Source organism: Mustela erminea, chromosome 18 (genome assembly GCF_009829155.1).
Source record: "Mustela erminea isolate mMusErm1 chromosome 18, mMusErm1.Pri, whole genome shotgun sequence".
Classification (NCBI taxonomy): domain Eukaryota; kingdom Metazoa; phylum Chordata; class Mammalia; order Carnivora; family Mustelidae; genus Mustela; species Mustela erminea.
This window is the reverse complement of record NC_045631.1, coordinates 41,133,827-41,155,297: the sequence shown is the minus strand read 5'-3', so window position 1 is coordinate 41,155,297 and position 21,471 is coordinate 41,133,827. Positions and strand designations below refer to the sequence as shown.

The following is a 21,471-nucleotide window of genomic DNA, read 5'->3' as shown; positions in this document are numbered from 1 at the left end:
TATTTGTCTTTCTCTGATTGACTTATTTTGCTTAGCATTATACTCTGTAGCTCTAGCCATGTTGTTGCAAATGGCAAAATTTCATTCTTTTTTGTGGCTGCATAATAGTCACTATATATACATATACATACACATATGGACTCAATATATTTATATTTACTATATATATTTACATTTATTTACATATATTATTTATTTTACATACATTATTTATATATATTTACAATATATTTATATCTTATGCATATATATACTTTCAATCTATTCATCTATCAATGGACACGGGCTGCTTCCATTTCTTGGCTATTATAATTAATGCTGCTATAAACGTAGGAATGCATCTATCTCTTTGAATTAGTATTTTTGTATTTTTGGGGTCTCAGTAGTGCAATTACTGCACCATAGGATAGTTCTGTTTTTAACTTTTTGAGGCACCTCAGTGGATGCACCAGATTTTATTTCCACCAATAGGGCAGAAGGGTTTGTTCCTCTTTCTCCACATCCTCACCAACGCATGTTGTTTCTTGTGTTGTTGATTTCAGCTATTTTGACAGGTATGCAGTGATAGCTCATTGTGGTTTTGATTTGAATTTACTTGATGATGAGTGATGTTGAGCATCTTTTCAGGTGCTCCTGACTCCATTTTATTTTATTGTTTTATTTTATTTTTTTATATAAATGTAATTTAAAAATTTTTTTTAAAATTTATTTTCAGTGTAACAGTATTCATTGTTTTTGCACCACACCCAGTGCTCCATGCAATCCGTGCCCTCTCCAATACCCACCACCTGGTTCCCCCAACCTCTCACCCCCCACCACTTCAGACCTCTCAGATTGTTTTTTAGAGTCCATAGTCTCTCATGGTTCACCTCCCCTTCCAATTTCCCCCAACTCCCTTATCCTCTCTAACACCCCTTGTCCTCCATGATATTTGTTATGTTCCACAAATAAGTGAAGCCATATGATAATTGACTCTCTCTGTTTGACTTATTTCACTCAGCATAATCTCTTCCAGTCCTGTCCATGTTGCTACAAAAGTTGGGTATTCATCCTTCTGATGGCTGAGTAATATTTCATTGTATATATGACCCACATCTTCTTTGTCCATTCATCTGTTGAAGAACATCTCAGCTCCTTCCACAGCTGGGCTATTGTTGACATTGCTACTATGGGGTGCTTATGGCCCTTCTTTTCACTACATCTGTATCTTTGGGGTAAATGCCTAGTAGTACAATGTTCTATTGCATTGTTTATGTTTACCAGTTTATGGGAGTTATATATAGGTTCTTGACACCCTTTGCCCCTTGTGTGTATTATGTTATCTTCTTCCAGTCAATACCCTATGGGACAAAAGAACTGAGCTCAGTCAGCCCAGGGATCATGAGAAATAATAAACAATTTTTGTTCTTCAGTAGTAGTTTGTAATACAGCAACAGATAATCAAAAATAATTTTATTTTGTTATTATTTAAAAAATCCATTTCATCTATATTTTATGCCTAACTTTTCCTTACATATTATTTTTATCTTTTAAAGAAATTATTAGCTTATCAGTCTTCCCAGACTTTTATCTATTTTGTTCACCTTTTTTTGGTTTTATTGAACTTCACTATTTTCCTTTCTCTTCTGTTTTATTAATTTCCATTCTTTTAAAAAAGTATTTATTTTCTTCTATGTAGTTTGGGTGCATTTCTATTGCTTATCCTTTAATTTTTTATTTTTTAAAATTTAAATTCAATTAATTAAGATATGTAGTGTATTAATTAATAATTAATTAAGATATATATGTATATAATGTATTATTAATTTCAGAGGTAAAGTTTACTGATTCATCAGTTGCTTATAATACCCGCGTTTATTATATCAAGTGCCATCCTTAATGCCCATCATCTAGTTACCCGATCCCCCACCCATTTCCCCTCTAGTAACCTTCAGTTTGCTTCCTATAGTTAAGAGTCTCTTATGGTTTCTCTCCCTGTCTGATTTCATTTTATTTTATTTTTCTCCCCCTTCTCTGAAGATCCTGTATTTTGTTTCTTAAATTCCACATTGAGTGAAATCATATAATTTTCTTCCTCTGATTGACTTATTTCACTTAGCATAATACCTTCTAGTTCCAACCACATCATTGCAAATGGCAAGATTTCATTTTTTTGATGGCTGAGTAATATTCCATTGTGTGTGTGTGTGTGTGTGTGTGTGTGTGTATACATATATATATGTATATATACATACATATATATAGAGAGATCTGTATATATCTATATAGTTACATTTAGATAGATATAGATAGAGATAAAGATAGATATTTATATATTTCTGTCTACATCTATCTATATCTATCTATCTATCTATCACATCTTTGTTATCCATTCATCTGTCAATGGACATCTGGGTTCTTTCCACATTTAGTCTATTTGTCTATTGTGGACATTGCTGCCATAAACATTGGGGTGCTGGTGCCCCTTTGGATGACTATGTTTGTATCCTTTGGATAAATACCTAGTAGTGCAATTTATGGGTCATAGGGTAGCTCTATTTCTGACTTTTTGAGGAACCTCCATGCTGCTTTCAAGAGTGGCTATACCAGCTTGCATTTTCACAAACAATATTAAGAGGGTTCCCATTTCTCCATATCCTAGCCAACATCTGTCATTTCCCAACTTATTTTAGACATTCTGACCGTGTGAGGTGGTATCTCTTTATGGTTTTGATTTGTATTTCCCTGATGGTGAGTGATGTTGAGCATTTCTTCATATGTCTGTTGGCCATTTGTATGTCTTCTTTGGAAAAATGTCTGTTCATGCGCATCTTCTGCCCATTTCTTAACTGGATTATTTGTTCTTTGGGTGTTGATTGTTTGTTTTGGGGAGTTTGATAAGTTCTTTGTAGATTTTGGATATTAGCCCTTTATCTGATAAGAAATTTGCAAATATATTTTCCCATTCAGTAGGTTGTCTTTGGGTTTTGTCAACCGTTCCTTTTACTGTGCAAAACTTCTTATTTTGAGGAAGTCCCATTAGTTCATTTTTGCTTTTGTTTCCCTTGATTTTGAGGACATATCTAGTAAGAAGTTGTGGCCAAGGTTAAAGACATTGTTGCCTGTGTTCTCCTTTAGGATTTTGTTGGGCTCCTTCCTCACATTTAGGTCTTTTATCCATTTTGTGTTTATTTTGTATATGATGTAAGAAAATGGTCCAGTTTCATTCTTCTGCATGAGGCTGTTGAATTTCCCCACATGATTTGTTAAAGAGACTTTTTCCCATTGGATATTCTTTCCTGCTTTATTAAAGATTAGTTGACCATAGAGTTGACTGTCCATTTCTGTGTTCTCTATTCTGTTCCATTGATCTATGTGTCTGTTTTTGCAGCAGTACCATATTGTCTTGATAATTACAACTTTGTAATACATCATTGCCTCCAGCTTTGGTTTTCTTTTTCAACATAACTTTGGATATTTGGGGTCTTTTCTGGTTCCAAACAAATTTTAGAATCATTTATTCCAGCTTTGTGAAGAATGTTAATTGTATTTTGATAGGGTTTGTATTGAATGTGTAAATTGCTCTGGGTAGCATAGACATTTTAACAATATTTGTTCTTCCAATCTATGAGCATAAAAATATTTTACCATTTCTTTTTGTCTTCCTCAATTTCTTTCATAAAAGGTTCTATACTTTTCAGAATACAGATCCTTTACCTCTTTGGTTGAATTGATTCCTAGGTATCTTATGGGTTTTGGTGCAGTTGTAAATGGGATCAATTCCTTCATTTCTCTTTCTTCTCTATCATTGTTAGTGTATAAAAGTGCAACTGAATGTGCATTGGTTTTATATCCTGCTTCTTTGCTGAATTCCTGTATGAGTTCTAACAATTTTTGGATGGTGTCTTTTGGATTTTCAACCTAGTGAATATCATGTCATCGCTGAAAAGTGAAAGTTTGACTTTTTCTTTGCCAATTTATATGCCATTTATTTATTTATTTATTTATTTATTTATTTATTTATTTATGTTGTCTGATTGCTGAGGCCAGGACTTCTAGTACTATGTTGAACAACAGTGGTGAGAGTGGACCTCCCTGTTGTGCTCCTGAGCTCAGGTGGAAAGCTCTCACCTTTTCCCCACTGAAAATGATATTTATTGTGGGCTTTTCATTTCTGGCTTTTATGATCTTGAGTTATGTTCCCTCTATCCCTACACTGTGGAGAGTTTAAATAAGAAAAGAATGCTGCATTTTGTCAAATGTTTTTTCTGCATCTATTGAGATGATCATATGGTGTATCACATTGATTGATTTGCATATGTTGACCCACCCTTTCAGCACAGGAATAATCCCACCTGGTCATGGTGAATAATCCTTTTAATTACTGTTGGATCCTATTGGCTAGTATTTTGGTGAGAATTTTTGCATCCATGTTCGGTCTGTAATTCTTCTTTTTGATGGGGTCTTTGTCTGGTTTGGGGATCAAGATAACACTGGCCTCATAAAATGAGTTCGGAAGTTTTCCTTCAACTTCTGTTGTTTGAAACAGCTTCAGAAGAATAGGTATTAATTATTCTTTAAATGTTCCACAGTTGGCTGAGTAATATTTCACTGTATACATGAACAACATCTTCTTTATCCATTCATCTGTTGAAGGACTCCTTGGCTTCTTCCACAGTTCAGCTATTGTTATATGCAACTAATGAATCATTGAATACTTCATCAAAAACTAATGATGTAATATTTGTTGACTAACTGAACAGAGTAATAAAAAAATTAAAAAAATAAAAATCACCTTTCTGGGTAGGTTGATCTGGGTAATTAAGCACTGAAAAAAATAATAAATATTTGATAAAACTGCACTGGGAGGCCATCTGGTATTGGATTCTTGTTTGTTGGAAGATTTTTGATTATTGCTTAAATTTCCTAGCTGGTTATGGATCTGTTCAGGTTTTCTATTTCTTCCTGTTTCAGTTTTGATAGTTTGTATGTTTCTAGAAATGCATTCAGTTTTTCCCATTTGTCTAATTTGTTGGCATGTAGTTACTCATATGTTCTTATAATTGTTTATATTTCTCATAATGTTCTTATAATTGTTTATATTTCCTCAGTGTTAGTTGTGATCTCTTTCATTTATGATTTTATTTATTTGGGTCCTTTCTTTTTTCTTTTTGATAAGTCTGGTAGGGGTTTACTGATCTTATTAATTATTTTCAGAGAGCCATCTGTTAGTTTTGTTGATCTGTTCTACTATTCCTTTGGTTTCTATTTCATTGATTTCTGCTCTAATTTTTCGTATTTCTTTTCTTCTGCTAGATTTAGGTTTTATTTGCTGTTATTTCTTTTAGGTGTAAGGTTAGGTTGTATATTTGAGACTTTTCTTGTTTCTTGAGAAAGATTTATATTTTTATATATTTCCCCCTTAGGACTGTGTTTGCTGCATCCCACAGGTTTGAACTGTTGTGTTTCCATTTTCATGAAATTTTTTTTATTAAATTAATTTATTTATTTTCAGAAAAACAGTATTCATTATTTTTTCACCACACCCAGTGCTCCATGCAATCTGTGCTCTCTATAATACCCACCACCTGGTACCCCAACCTCCCACCACCCCCGCCACATCAAACCCCTCAGATTGTTTTTCAGAGTCCATAGTCTCTCATGATTCACCTCCCCTTCCAATTTCCCCCAACTCCCTTCTCCTCTCTAACACCCCTTGTCCTCCATGATATTTGTTATGCTCCACAAATAAGTGAAACCATATGATAATTGACTCTCTCTGCTTGACTGATTTCACTCAACATAATCTCTTCCAGTCCCATCCATGTTGCTACAAAAGTTGGGTATTCATCCTTTCTGATGGAGGCATAATATTCCATAGTGTATATGGACCACATCTTCCTTTTCCATTCGTCCGTTGAAGGGCATCTTGGTTCTTTCCATAGTTTGGTTGGTGACCGTGGCCATTGCTGCTATAAACATTGTGGGTACAGATGGCCCTTCTTTTCACGACATCTGGATCTTTGGGGTAAACACCCAGGAGTGCAATTTCAGGGTCATAGGGAAGTTCTATTTTTAATTTCTTGAGGAATCTCCACACTATTCTCCAAAGAGGCTGCACCAACTTGCATTCCCACCAACAGTGTAAGAGGGTTCCTCTTTCTCCACATCCTCTCCAACACATGTTGTTTCCTGTTTTGTTAATTTTGCCCATTCTAACTGGTGTAAGGTGATATCTCAATGTGGTTTTAATTTGAGTCTCCCTGAGGGCTAATGATGATGAACATTTTTTCATGTGTCGGATAGCCATTTGTATGTCTTGATTGGAGAAGTGTCTGTTCATATCTTCTGCCCATTTTTTGATATGTTTGCCTGTTTCATGTGTGTTGAGTTTGAGGAGTTCATTATAAATCCTGGATATCAACCTTTTGTCTGTATTGTCATTTGCAAATATCTTCTCCCATTCCGTGGGTTGCCATGAATTTTTATTTTTTTTTTTATAAACATATAAAGTATTATTAGCCTCAGGGGTACAGGTCTATGAATCGCCAGGTTTACACACTTCACAGCACTCACCATAGCATATATCCTCTCCAATGTCCATAACCCCACCACCCTCTCCCTACACCCCTCCCCCCAGCCACCCTCAGTTTGTTTTGTGACAGTAAGAGTCTCTTTTGGTTTGATCCCTCCCGATCCCATCTTGTTTCATTTATTCTTTTCCTACCCCCTTAACCGCCCCCTCCATTGCATCTCCACTTCCTCATATCAGGGAGATCATATGATAGTTGTCTTTCTCCAGTTGACTTATTTTGCTAAGCATAATACCCTCCAGTTCCATCCACATCATCACAAATGGCAAGATTTCATTTCTTTGGATGGCTGCATAGTATTCCATTGTATATATATACCATCTCTTCTTTATCCATTCATCTGTTGATGGATATCTAGGTACTTTCCATAGTTTGGCTATTGTGTATATTGCTGCTATAAACAGTCAGGTGCACATGGATCACTGCGCTTGTATCTTTAGGGTAAATACCCAGTAGTGTAATTGCTGGGTCATAGGGTAGCTCTATTTTCAGCTTTTTGAGGAACCTCCATGCTGTTTTCCAGAGTGGCTGCACGAGCTTGCATTCCCACCAACAATGTAGGAGGGTTCCCTTTTCTCCGCATCCTCGCCAGCATCTGTCATTTCCTGACTTGTTAATTTTAGCCGTTCTGACTGGTGTGAAGTGGTATCTCATTGTGGTTTTGATTTGAATTTCCCTGATGCCCAGCGATGTGGAGCACTTTTTCATGTGTCTGTTGGCCATTTGGGTGTCTTCTCTGCAGAAATGTCTGTTCATGTCTTCTGCCCATTTCTTTTTTCTTTTTTTTTTTAATTTTTTATTTTTTATAAACATATATTTTTATCCCCAGGGGTACAGGTCTGTGAATCACCAGGTTTATACACTTCACAGCACTCACCAAAGCACATACCCTCCCCAATGTCCATAATCCCACCCCCTTCTCCCAAACCCCCTCCCCCCAGCAACCCTCAGTTTGTTTTGTGAGATTAAGAGTCACTTATGGTTTGTCTCCCTCCCAATCCCATCTTCTTTCATTTATTCTTCTCCTACCCACTTAAGCCCCCATGTTGCATCACCACTTCCTCATATCAGGGAGATCATATGATAGTTGTCTTTCTCTGCTTGACTTATTTCGCTAAGCATGATACGCTCTAGTTCCATCCATGTTGTCGCAAATGGCAAGATGTCATTTCTTTTGATGGCTGCGTAGTATTCCATTGTGTATATATACCACATCTTCTTGATCCATTCATCTGTTGATGGACATCTAGGTTCTTTCCATAGTTTGGCTATTGTGGACATTGCTGCTATAAACATTCAGGTGCACGTGCCCCTTTGGATCACTACGTTTGTATCTTTAGGGTAAATACCCAGTAGTGCAATTGCTGGGTCATAGGGCAGTTCTATTTTCAACATTTTGAGGAACCTCCATGCTGTTTTCCAGAGTGGCTGCACCAGCTTGCATTCCCACCAACAGTGTAGGAGGGTTTCCCTTTCTCCGCAACCTCGCCAGCATCTGTCATTTCCTGACTTGTTGATTTTAGCCATTCTGACTGGTGTGAGGTGATATCTCATTGTGGTTTTGATTTGTATTTCCCTGATGCCGAGTGATATGGAGCACTTTTTCATGTGTCTGTTGGCCATCTGGATGTCTTCTTTGCAGAAATGTCTGTTCATGTCCTCTGCCCATTTCTTGATTGGATTATTTGTTCTTTGGGTGTTGAGTTTGCTAAGTTCTTTATAGATTTTGGACACTAGCCCTTTATCTGATATGTCGTTTGCAAATATCTTCTCCCATTCTGTCAGTTGTCTTTTGGTTTTGTTAACTGTTTCCTTTGCTGTGCAAAAGCTTTTGATCTTGATGAAATCCCAATAGTTCATTTTTGCCCTTGCTTCCATTGCCTTTGGTGATGTTCCTAGGAAGATGTTGCTGCGGCTGAGGTCGAAGAGGTTGCTGCCTGTGTTCTCCTCAAGGATTTTGATGGATTCCTTTCTCACATTGGCGTCCTTCATCCATTTTGAGTCTATTTTCATGTGTGGTGTAAGGAAATGGTCCAATTTAATTTTTCTGCATGTGGCTGTCCAATTTTCCCAACACCATTTGTTGAAAAGACTGTCTTTTTTCCATTGGGCATTCTTTCCTGCTTTGTCAAAGTGTAGTTGACCATAGAGTTGAGGGTCTATTTCTGGGCTCTCTATTCTGTTCCATTGATCTATGAGTCTCTTTTTGTGCTAGTACCATGCTGTCTTGATGATGACAGCTTTGTAATAGAGCTTGAAGTTCAGAATTGTGATGCCAGCAACTTTGGCTTTCTTTTTCAATATTCCTTTGGCTATTTGAGGTCTTTTCTGGTTCCATATAAATTTTAGGATTATTTGTTCCATTTCTTAGAAAAAAATGGGTGGGATTTTGATAGGAATTACATTAAATGTGTAGATTGCTTTAGGTAGCATAAACATTTTCACAATATTTGTTCTTCCAATCCAGGAGCATGGAACATTTTTCCATTTTTTTGTGTCTTTCTCAATTTCTTTCATGAGTACTTTATACTTTTCTGAGTATAGATTCTGTGCCTCTCTGGTTGGGTTTATTCCCAGGTATCTTATAGTTTGGGGTGCAATTGCAAATGGGATTGACTCCTTAATTTCTCTTTCTTCTGTCTTGTTGTTGATATAGAGAAATGCAACTGATTTCTGTGCATTGATTTTATATCCTGACACTTTACTGAATTCCTGTATAAGTTCTAGCAGTTTTGGAGTGGAGTCTTTTGGGTTTTCCACATATAGTATCATATCATCCGTGAAGAGTGATAGTTTGACTTCTTCTTTGCCAATTTGGATGCCTTTAATTTCATTTTGTTGTCTGATTGCTGAGGCTAGGACTTCTAGTAATATGTTGAATAGCAGTGGTGATAATGGACATCCCTGCCGTGTTCCTGACCTTAGCAGAAAAGCTTTCAGTTTTTCTCCATTGAGAATGATATTTGCGGTGGGTTTTTCCTAGATGGCTTTGATAATATTGAGGTATATGCCCTTTATCCCTACACTTTGAAGAGTTTTGATCAGGAAGGGATGCTGTACTTTGTCAAATGCTTTTTCAGCATCTATTGAGAGTATCATATGGTTTTTGTTCTTTCTTTTATTAATGTATTGTATCACATTGATTTGTGGATGTTGAACCAACCTTGCAGCCCTGGAATAAATCCCACTTGGTCCTGGTGAATAATCCTTTTAATGTACTGTTGAATCCTATTGGCTAGTATTTTGGTGAGAATTTTCACATCTGTGTTCATCAAGGATATTGGTCTGTAATTCTCTTTTTTGATGGGATCCTTGTCTGGTTTTGGGATCAAGGTGATGCTGACCTCATAAAATGAGTTTGGAAGTTTTCCTTCCATTTCTATTTTTTGGAACAGTTTCAGGAGAATAGGAATTAGTTCTTCTTTAAATGTTTGGCAGAATTTCCCTGGGAAGCCATCTGGTCCTGGGCTTTTGTTTGTTTGGAGATTTCTGATGACTGTTTCAATCTCCTTACTGGTTATGGGCCTGTTCAGGTTTTCTATTTCTTCTTGGTTCAGTTGTGGTAGTTTATATGTCTCTACGAATGCATCCATTTCTTCCAGATTGTCAAATTTGTTTGCGTAGGGTTGCTCATAGTATGTTCTTATAATTGTTTCATTTCTTTGGTGTTAGTTGTGATCTCTCCTCTTTCATTCATGATTTTATTTATTTGGGTCCTTTCTCTTTTCCTTTTGATAAGTCGGGCCAGGGGTTTATCAATTTTATTAATTCTTTCAAAGATCCAGCTCCTGGTTTTGTTGATTTGCTCTATTTTTTTTTTTTTTTTGCTTCTATTTCATTGATTTCTGCTCTGATCTTTATTATTTCTCTTCTCCTCCTGGGTTTAGGGTTTCTTTCTTGTTCTTTCTGCAACTCCTTTAGGTGTAGGGTTAGGTTGTGTACTTGAGACCTTTCTTGTTTCTTGAGAAAGTCTTGTACCGCTATATATTTTCCTCTCAGGACTGCCTTTGCTGTGTCCCACAGATTTTGAACCAAAGATCCCGAAGACAAGCATTCTCTGGAAGGGGCAAAGCAGCACTGGGGGTGTCCCCAATCCCGAGGACGCTGTCGTCCTGGAAAGAGGATGGGACGCACGCCAAACTCGACCCTCGGACCTGCCACACAGGACAGAAAGCCCAGGAAGAACCCGACAGTGGCGTGCTCATCAGTCAGATGTCGACCATGGCTGGAGGCCAGAAAACGCAGTGGTGGCCAAACATGGAGCCTGTTCCACAATTGCTGCTGGGAGAACCGGACAGCTCCAGATGGCAGAATGAACCCAGACCCCTTCCTTCGTCCGGAGGCACACCCCAAACCTTCCAAGTGTTTCCAAGGGCAAAATGGGACCCCTGAATCCAGAAAGGTCCTAGGAGATGGCGCAGGCAGCCATGTCCCTGACGCCGGCCTGAGCAAAGCCCTCTCCACATAGGTCTCCTGAAGCAAGGGAAAGGAAGCCAGCTCAACCTACTGGAATGACATCCCAGGGAAAGGCATCAGCACAGCCAAGGAAACAAGGAATGAGGCTCCAAGGTCTCTGATGCCTAGGGAGATGATCTGTGCCAACGGCATGGGCGGCAAGGCTTAGGATCCCAAATCCGGTCAAGAACATACACTCCCACAACCACCTCAACTCCCCCAGAACCCAAAACCCCAAGCCGTCATGGGTAGAAGACAGGAACAGACATTTCTCCCAAGAAGAACGATAGATAACCCACCGATGCGCGCACCCATGCTCCACATCACACATCGACTGCCGAGTGCCATGCTGGGTTCTGAGGAGCTAAGATCTCAACCCCGCCAGCGTGGCCCCCATCCCCAAGAGAGGAAACAAGAGGTGTTGGGGAGGCGGTGGAGAAAGGGGAAGCCTCCCATGCTGTGCGTGGCAAGGCAACCACTGGGGGCTGCCTCCCCTGCCGAAAAGGCTATGGCGTTTCCTCACCAACGAGGTAGAGGCAGAACGAAGCCACGATCGGGGAATGGCACTGCTTGGTCTTCCCCACCGTCCCCCGATTCTAGAACACAAAGCCGAAGGGACACACGCACCCCTTTGTTCAGAGCAGCGTGGCTGACACCAGCCCGCTCACGGAAGCAGCCCGAGCACCGAGCGGCTGATGATTGGAGAAAGAAGATGGGGTCTTGATCCGCGACAGAAAAGGATCCAGCCGCACCAGAGAAAGACATCTTGCCCTTGGCCGTGCCATGGAAGGAGCCGAAGACGATCCATCGGAGCAAGAGAAGTCAGTCAGAGAGAGACCCGTACCTTGGGATGGCACTCGTAGGGGCCGCTGGAGACGCACCACCAAACAACAAAGGGAAATAGATGCAGGTGGGCAGGGATGGAGATTGGCAGAGAGACAGAGAAAGGGGTGGGGAGAGAGGGAGGCAGCAGGAGAGAGACCGAGAGACCAACAAGGGGTGCTACCAAGCAGCACATTCTTGAACTACAGAGGAGAAACCAATGGTTCCCAGAGGGGATGGGGATTGGGGGATGGGTGCCCCCATGGATGGGGGTTAAGGACGGCCCTTGCGGGGATGAGCACGGCGTGACCTCTGGGACTGCGGAATCGCTCCATGGGAGCCCTAGAGGCTGGTGACCCCATAGATGAATTCTGCTGGCACTCTAAGAACATCTTCCGGAAAGAAAAGAATGAAGAGCAGCAGACAGGAAGCACTGCGTCCCTACGTAGCCACCCAGGTCGTGTCTGTTCTTCCCCTCATCATGCAACCCCGCAAGCTCCTAAGGACCAGGAGGAGGCACGCTCGGTCTCGGCAGTGTGTCCAGAGCCTCCCGGACCGCACGTCTTCTGTGTTGGCGTGTGCCCTGGACGGGAGCCGTCCTAGGGCCTCAGAGGGCCTTCCGCTGCTCCCAGGAGGGAACTCGGGGCCTAAGCGTGCTCTTCGTTCAGAGCCTGAAGGCAGCCTCACGACCCCGAGTGCCAAGGCAGCAGCGTGCCTCCGTTGCGGACCAGAAGCGCCAGCCGTGCGGCTGTCGGGACTCTTGGGAATGCCCGTGCTCCTTTCTCTTTCTTCTTCCTGGCGTAGTGCCACCCCGCCCCCGCCCTCCAGCCCACCCGAGCCGACAGCCCGCTCCCATAGAGGCCCGTTGATTTCCCCCACCGACACTTTAAGCTTCCTTCCCCAAAGCCCAGGAGCTTGTTTGGTTCCCTTCCATGATCTGGAGGTCACAGATGACTCCATGTCGTCCTTCCCGCCCACCGCACGAGCTCTCGGTCTGGGACTTGCCCGTCCTAGCTTTTCTTGGTGCCCTGTGGATGCCGACGCCCTATTGCAGGCCCGTTGGGCAGCACCATGTGACCGGTACCCAACCGCCTGAGACCTCCGTTATCTGCTGCGAGGCCCTGAGGACCAGGAGGTCCAAGTAGAGGGGGAATCGCGTGTCCCCAGAAGATGTGCGTGTGTAGAGGCGGCCCTTGGGCGTGAGGCCACCGCAGGATCCCCTGTCTGTGGAGGAGTGCACAATGGGCGAGAGGGCGCCCGCGGCCACAAAAGTGTTCCCGCGGCCACGAAAGGGTCCCCGTCTTCCCAAGAGCTCTGAAGTGCAAGGCCGCTGCCCTTCCAGAGGCCTCCAGGCCCCTGAGTGCTGGGACTTGGCTGGCCACCACTTTGTCCCAGATACCACCCGCATGGACAGGAGAGGAGGACTTGCGCGGTCCAGGAGGACACTCCAACCAACCTCTCGCCGGTGCCTAGGCCCAGGGTGTTGCCTGACTCGCCTGCAGAGGAGAACGGGTGTGCCCTTCAGCAAGGGCAGGACAAGCAGCTGGGCGTCCTAGTGCGTCCCCGTCAGCTCTAGGACAAGACGTCCCATGAGTTCCTCATCTGCAAATGGAGACGTGAGTTGGTGGAGGAGTGTAGGAGGCTCTAGATGGACAAGGCGTGTGGTATGCGAGCTGTGGATCGACGCCGTGACATCGTGAATGCCGCCTAAGGACAAGGACACCATACAGGATGCAGAATGCTACAGGGTTTATTAGGAAAGAGAGGAGAGGCGACCTCCCCTCGCCCCCCAGCCCCACCCTCCGAGAAACCTTCACCGGGATCATGCAAGGGAGGAAACAGGAGGCAAGGACCGTGAGGGCACAGACCAAAGAAAAGCCAGCATGCCCGGACTTTGGGTCGTGGCAGACACCTGTGCCCGATGCATGAGTGTTGGTTCCTCGAAGTTGCTGAGAGGGAGAGGATGAAGATGTGGACAGTGGAGGAGTGAAGGCAGAGATGAGGAGTCTACGACAGGATGCGGGACGCGGGCACAGGACACAGAAGACGGAGGAAGCAGAGACTCGGGGAGAAATGGTCCAGGCTGCATGGGGCCAGTGCCTAAGCCTGTGGGGAGGCCGCTGTGTGGCAGAAGGCTACATTGGGCCGGTGCCCAATCCTGGAAGAAGGCAGCGGGCGGTGGCGTGCCGGCTTTCAGCCACGCTTGGCAGTGACTTGGTTTCCCAAATGGCCAACGATTGCCATGTGCACCTGGTGGTTCTGGGGGAGGCAGTGAGCAGCGGGAAGGCTGGCATCAGCTGGACACGCAGCAGGGGCGGCAGGAGGTGGTCGTCGAGTGGGTGGTGCGGTAGCCAGTGGGGCAGCAGCCGTAGACGCAGCAGCAGCAAGGCTGTCAGCAGCTGAACCCGCAGCAGCCGGACCCGCAGCCGCCTTGTCCACAGCCGCTGCCGCACCCGAGGCAGCTGGGCTGGCAGCAGGTTGTTCTACAGCAGGTGGTGTGACAGCAAGTTGGGCAGCAACAGCAGCAGCAAGGCTGGCAGCAGCAGGACCCGCAGCCGCCGTAGCCGCAGCCGCCTTGTCCACAGCCGCCGCCACAGCCGCAGCAGCTGGGCCGGCAGCACGTGGTCCTGCAGCAGGTGGTGTGACAGCAAGTTGGGCGGCAGCAACAGGACCCGCAGGAGCTGGACCCGCAGCCGCCTTGTCCGCAGCCGCAGCAGCTGGGCCGGCAGCACAGGGTCCTGCAGCAGGTGGTCTGACAGCATGTTGGGCGGCAGCAGCAGCAGGGCTGGCAGCAGCAGGACCCCCCGCAGCTGGACCCGCAGCCGCCTTGTCCACAGCCGCCGTCGCACCCGCAGCAGCTGGGCCGGCAGCAGATGGTCCTGCAGCAGGTGGTCCTGCAGCACGTAGGCTGGCAGCAAGGGGAGCAGCACGAGCCGCACATGGTGTCACGGATGGAGCGGGAGCTTCTGTTCAGAGCGGAGGGTCTCAGATTCGGACTGTGGCCCACTTCTCTTCTGGGCCTTTTATACACTGGAACCCACACACCCCCCACTCCCCACCCCCAACTGGGACCAATAGGCAAGACTTTCCTTGTTGTGGTTTACATCGTTTCCCATAGTCTCTGGGCGCTGGTAGAGGAGGAAGCTCCCTCCAAGTTAGCCATCCGTAGACAAGGAGTGCTTCACGTGTTTCCTAATGGAGAATCACTCCTGGAAACGTTTACCCAGGAAAGCAAGGTGGTCCCATCAGCAGCGTCCGACTTGCCTCACTGATCCTCGGATCGCGGGAGAGACTTCCTTCCTGTTGGGCTGAGGGCCAGGCGACCGAGCAGCGTTCTTTCCCCAGCCTGGCTGCCTAGCGTGTATGTCGATGGGGAGTATCCCCGGGGCGGGGCGGGGATGGCTGGGGTGGATGGGGCCGGAGAAGGACATGCGGAGGTTCCCGGGGACCGCCAGAATCCATGCCCGAGCCCACGTCGGCTTTGCCACACAGCCTGTTTCCGGGCCACCACAGCCATCTGACTCTCCCAGCACCCTAGCCCTCCTGTGGATCCCAGTTCAACCGAGGACCTTGGGGAGAGGCCGCATGGCCTCCTGTCTTCCAAAGGGCGAGGCGGAACCAAAGGGCAGGTGGGCCGAGGCGGCACCAGTGCCCTGGGCCAAGGCAAGCCTCAGTCTCAGGCCAGGTGCGTCCTGGTCGACCAGCACTCTCGACTGATCTAGGCTTCAGCCCTTGCCCAGCACCTGGGACGTTCCGTGACCGACGTGCGCCAGCGATGGGCACCGCAGGAGGATTTGGTGGCTCCCGTCCTCACTTGGAAACCAGCCTGGTCCGTGATTTGCTGCGGCTGCCTCCACCTCGATTGCGCTGGATCCTGTGGAAGGAATCCTGGCTTCTTTGGTTTCCTTCCTTCCGCCTGCACTGCCTTCCCATCTCCAAGCCCCGCACGCCCCTGCGCCCCCAGCCCACGCCCGCCCTCCTTCCCTGCCTCCCTCCCTCTTTCTGTCCCTTCCTTCTTTCCTTCCTGTTTCCTTTCCCTCGGGGCTCCATGTCTGTCTCTCTGTCTCTTGGTCTCTTGGGCTTTCTGTACCTCTGGATTCCTGCCTCCTCCTTCCTGCCTTCGTGCCGTCCTGCCTCCCGCCTTCCTTCTTTGCTTCCTCCCTTCCATCCTTCCTCCTTCCTTCTCGCCTGGGCGCCCTGCCTGCCTGGCAGCTCCTCTTGCTCCTCGTCATCTCCTTTGTCCTCCGTCTGAGCTTCCCACCTGCCCGTGGGGCCGTCGCCCCATCTGCTCAACCCTGTAGGGGAAGGACCGGCGGGAAGCAGACACTGGCCACGAGGTCTCGCCCACGTCAGTGCCACGCCTCGGATCGCAGCGTGGAGGGGGCAGTAGCTACCCAGCAGATCTGCATCTCCATGCCTGAGGGCTCTTCTCAGGCCACAGCAGAACGTCCCCCAGCCTGTGCGTGCCACACGGACCGAAACGCTCAACCAGTGCTCCTAGGGAGCTGGTGTATGTCCAGAGTGCAGAAATCTCGTTGCAGAATTCGGGGCATCCCGACATGTGTGTCCCTTCCCTGCTGATCCCTTCCTCGGGGTACAGCTCCCCTCGCAAGCTGGCACACGGGCCTCTGAGGGCCTCTTCCCTGGGTCACGTCCCCACCCTCCAAACGGGGGGATCGGCCCTCCCCAAAGGAACGACGTGCCTGGACGCTCTTCTTCACAGTAGCTTCCTGGAGAACCCACACTCCGACGTGACTTTACCCCGTCCACGTCTCGAGTTCCTCATCCCTGCGACGGGAACCTCAATCGTTACGTGGAAAAAGGGTTCAAGACATCCGGAGACGACCGGTGTCCTGCTGTCCCCTACCAGAACACCAAGGGCAGGTTTCTTCCTCTTGGACAGAACGAGAGTGACGCGGCGGACCGTGTGGATGGGGCCACAAGAGATCCCGAAGACACAGGGTTCTCTGGAAGGGGCAAAGCAGCGCTGGGGGTGTCCCCAATCCCGAGGACGCTGTCGTCGTCGAAACAGGATGGGATGCGTGCCAAACTCGACCCTTGGACCGGCCGCACAGGACAGAAAGCCCAGGAAGAACCCGACAGTGGTGTGCTCGTCAGTCAGATGTCGACCATGGCTGGAGGCCAGAAAACGCAGTTTTGGACAAAACACGGAGCCTGTTCCACAATTGCTGCTGGGAGAACCGGACAGCTCCAGATGGCAGAATGAACCCAGACCCCTTCCTTCGTCCGGAGGCACACCCCAAACCTTCCAAGTGTTTCCAAGGGCGAAATGGGACCCCTGAATCCAGAAAGGTCCTAGGAGACGGCGCAGGCAGCCATGTCCCTGACGCCGGCCTGAGCAAAGCCCTCTCCACATAGGTCTCCTGAAGCAAGGGAAAGGAAGCCAGCTCAACCTACTGGGATGGCGTCCCAGGGAAAGGCTTCAGCACAGCCAAGGAAACAAGGAACAAGGCTCCAAGGCCACCGACACCTAGGGAGATGATCTGTGCCAATGGCATGGGCGGCCAGGCTTAGGATCCCCAATTCGGTCAAGAACATACACTCCCACAACCACCTCAACTCCCCCAGAACCCAAAACCCCAAGCCGTCATGGGTAGAAGACAGGAACAGACATTTCTCCCAAGAAGAATGATAGATGGCTCACCTATGCGCGCACCAAAGCTCCAGATCACTCATCGTCAGACGAGCGCCATGCTGGGTTCTAAGGAGCTAAGACCTCACCCCCGTCAGCATTGCTCCCATCCCCAAGAGAAGAAACAAGAGGTGTTGGGGAGGCAGTGGAGAAAGGGGAAGCCTCCCCTGCTGTTTGTGGCAAGGCAACCGCTGTGGGCCGCCTCCCCTGCCAAAAAGGCTATGGTGTTTCCTCACCAACGAGGTTGAGATAGAACGAAGCTACGATTGGGGAATGGCACTGTTTGGTCTTCCCCACTGTCCCTCGATTCCAGAACACAAATTCAAAGGGACACACTCACCCTTTTTTTACGAGCAGCATGGCTGACACCAGCCCACACACAGAAGCTGTCCAAGCTGTGAGTGACAGATGAATGGAGGAAGAAGATGGGGTCTTGATCCGCGACAGAAAAGGATCCAGCCGCACCAGAGAAAGGCATCTTGCCATTGGCCTTGACATGGAAGGAGCCGAAGATGATCAATTAGAGCAAGAGAAGTCATTCAGAGAGAGACCTGTACCTTGTGATTGCACTCCTAGGTTTGCTGGAGAAGCTCCACTGTTGGGTTCATTATCAAAGGAAGGAGGAGACTGAGACAAAGCTACAGAAAGCCTTATTCTATGTCAAGCATTAGAAGTTAGACTGACCGGTCAGGGAAACGAGGCTGAGACAGAGTAAAATTTTTGTAAAACTTTATTCTATGCCAAGCATTAGAAGTCAGAACGACTGGCCAGGCCCGCCTCCGAAGAGAGTGACACCCCTAGGTCTTACAGGCTAGCTTTTATAGGGCACACTGCAGATATCCACATATGTGGCTTTGGGTGATTGGATGTCTCCTACCTGTGTGATTTAGTAACGGTTACCTGGAACCGATACTAGTAACTGTTGAGGTGTTTATTGAAAAACAAAGTGGCCTTGTTTTAGGTATGTGTTTTAGTAATAGTTACCTGGAACTGATATAAACAAAATGGCCTTGTTTTAGGTGTCGGTTTCAGTAACTGTTACGTGGAATTGATATCAGTAAGTGTTGGGGCATTTACGAAACAACAAAATGTCTACCTAGGCAACATGGAGTCACTATGGCTAAGTAGGCCCAGGCAGGCCCTAGGGGGTTAACATGTTTTAATGTGGAATTGACCTCAACATCCCCCCCTTTTCTTTTGAGATTAGTCAATTCTTTGACTTTTTAAAGAATCAGTTAGTGCTGGAATTAGGACAGGAACCACAGGTTTTGTCTGTTTTATTTCTGCAGTAAGATGTTGGAATCCTTTGGGTCCTCTATATATGACAGTAACAGTTCCTTCCAATGAGACTTCAAGATTTTTTCACTCGGTGGCGGCATATTCAAACCAAGTCTTTGGGTTGGTAAGGATGTGGTTTTACCTCCGTTTCCATCTCAGTGTAGGCAGTTTGGATCCCTGCATGGGCTCTTTTTAAGACAGACTGTCCTGCCTGTAGTGATTGGAATACAGACGGATCAGTCATTTTTGTTAGGGTAACTGTAGCCATGGGCAGAGTGGAGGGGTCTCCTGAACATTATTTTAAATGGGGTAACCTTGTTTAAGTAGGATGTACATTACGCCCTGAGGAGGGTGAAAGGAAGGAGATCCACCCATCCACCACCAGTCTCCAGATTTAGCTTTGTCAAGGTCTCTTTAAGAGTCCAGTTCATTCTACTTGCCTGGAACTCTGCGGCCGGTAGGCACAATGTAGTTTCCACTTAGTCCCTGCAGACTTGGCCGATGCCTATGAGACTAAACTCACAAATGCAGGGCCGTTGTTTGACCCAATCATGAGAGGCAACCCAAACCCAGGAATTATTGTTTAGTAGCTTTTGGCTACTATTCCTGCCATTTTATGTTTGGCAGAAAAAGGTTTTTACTCAGTCTGAAAAGGTATCTACAAAAAGTAACACATTTTTTAAATTTTATTTTTGTAAAAATCCACTTCCCAATAAACTCCTGGTTTTTTGTTCGTTTGTTTTATTTTTTAACCTCTTTCTCTCTTTTTTTCCATCATAATTTTCCTGCTTCTACTGCCGGACATTGAGCACATTTATCAACTATATCCTGAGCCATACGCCCTAATTTAGATACCTGAAATTCCTTGCCCATGAGTTCTTTAAGTTTGTGTGTCCCTAAATGTGTTTCCTGATGTATTTGGCTTACTAGTTTTTTTTTTTAAGTCGTTGAGGAAGAATGAACTTTTTTGTCCTGGTCTTAGCCCAGTCCCCTTTATAGTCTAATTTAGTCCATTTTTGTAAATATTTTAAATCTCCCTCTGAATAATCTGGTTTTTCTGGTATGGCTAGAGTTGGGAGTGTAACCAGTTTTTGAGTCATTTTCCTGGCTGCTTGCTTTGCTGTTTGATCTGCTAATTGGTTTCCCCCTTTTTTTAAAATTAATTTATTTATTTTCAGCATAACAGTATTCATTAATTTTTCACCACACCCAGTGCTCCATGCAATCCGTGCCCTCTATAATACCCACCACCTGGTACCCCAACCTCCCACCTCCTGCCACTTCAAACCCCTCAGATTGTTTTTCAGAGTCCATAGTCTCTCATGATTCACCCCCCCTTCCAATTTACCCCAACTCCCTTCTCTTCTCTAACACCCCTTGTCCTCCATGCTATTTGTTATGCTCCACAAATATGTGAAACCATATGATAATTGACTCTCTCTGCTTGACTTATTTCACTCAGCATAATCTCTTCCAGTCCCGTCCATGTTGCTATAAAAGTTGGGTATTCATCCTTTCTGATGGAGGCATAATACTCCATAGTGTATATGGACCACATTTTCCTTATCCATTTGTCTGTTGAAGGACATCTTGGTTCTTTCCATAGTTTGGTGACCGTGGCCATTGCTGCTATAAACATTGGGGTTCAGATGGCCTTCTTTTCACGACATCTGTATCTTTGGGGTAAATACCCAAGAGTGCAATGGCAGGGTCATAGGGAAGTTCTATTTTTAATTTCTTGAGGAATCTCCACACTATTCTCCAAAGAGGCTGCACCAACTTGCATTCCCACCAACAGTGGAAGAGGGTTCCCCTTTCTCCACATCCCCTCGAACACATGTTGTTTCCTGTCTTGCTAATTTTGGCCATTCTAACTGGTGTAAGGTGATATCTCAATGTGGTTTTAATTTGAATCTCACTGAGAGCTAGTGAAGACGAACATTTTTTCATGTGTCTGATAGCCATTTGTATGTCTTGATTGGAGAAGTGTCTGTTCATATCTTCTGCCCATTTTTTGATATGATTGTTTGTTTTGTGTGTGTTGAGTTTGAGGAGTTCATTATAGATCCTGGATATCAACCTTTTGTCTGTATCATTTGCAAATATCTTCTCCCATTCCGTGGGTTGCCTCTTTGTTTTGTTGACTGTTTCCTTTGTTGTGCAGAAGCTTTTGATTTTGATGAAGTCCCAAAAGTTTATTTTCGCTTTTGTTTCCTTTGCCTTTGGAGACATATCTTGAAAGAAGTTGCTGCGGCTGATATTGAAGAGGTTACTGCCTATGCTCTCCTCTAGAATTCTGAGGGATTCCTGTCTCACATTGAGGTCTTTTATCCATTTTGATTTATCTTTGTGTACGGTGTAAGAGAATCGTCAAGTTTCATTCTTCTACATATAGCTGTCCAGTTTTCCCAGCACCATTTATTGAAGAGACTGTCTTTTTTCCACTGTATATTTTTTCCTGTTTCGTCGAAGATTATTTGATCATAGAGTTGAGGGTCCATATCTGGGCTCTCTACTCTATTCCACTTGTCTATGTGTCTGTTTTTATGCAAGTACCATGATGTCTTGGTGATCACAGCTTTGTAGTAAAGCTTGAAATCAGGTAACGTGATGCCCCCAGTTTGATTTTTGTTTTTCAACATTTCTTTAGAGATTTGGGGTCTCTTCTGATTCCATACAAATCTTAGAATT

The 21,471-nt window shown here is 45.4% G+C and overlaps 1 protein-coding gene and 1 pseudogene across 1 annotated transcript; one reads left to right on the top strand and one right to left on the bottom strand.

Annotated features, from left to right (window-relative positions):
* Positions 1–13,401: 13,401 nt before the first annotated feature.
* LOC116576928 (keratin-associated protein 4-2-like) lies at positions 13,402–14,790 on the bottom strand. Its single transcript, XM_032319481.1, has 2 exons — positions 14,259–14,790; positions 13,402–13,556 (listed from the first exon to the last, which is right to left on the bottom strand). Exons 1-2 carry the CDS (start codon positions 14,788–14,790, stop codon positions 13,402–13,404), a joined length of 687 nt encoding a protein of 228 aa, XP_032175372.1.
* Positions 14,791–17,459: 2,669 nt separating this feature from the next.
* The window catches only part of LOC116576927, a 190,365-nt pseudogene continuing 186,353 nt past the window's right edge, over positions 17,460–21,471 (top strand).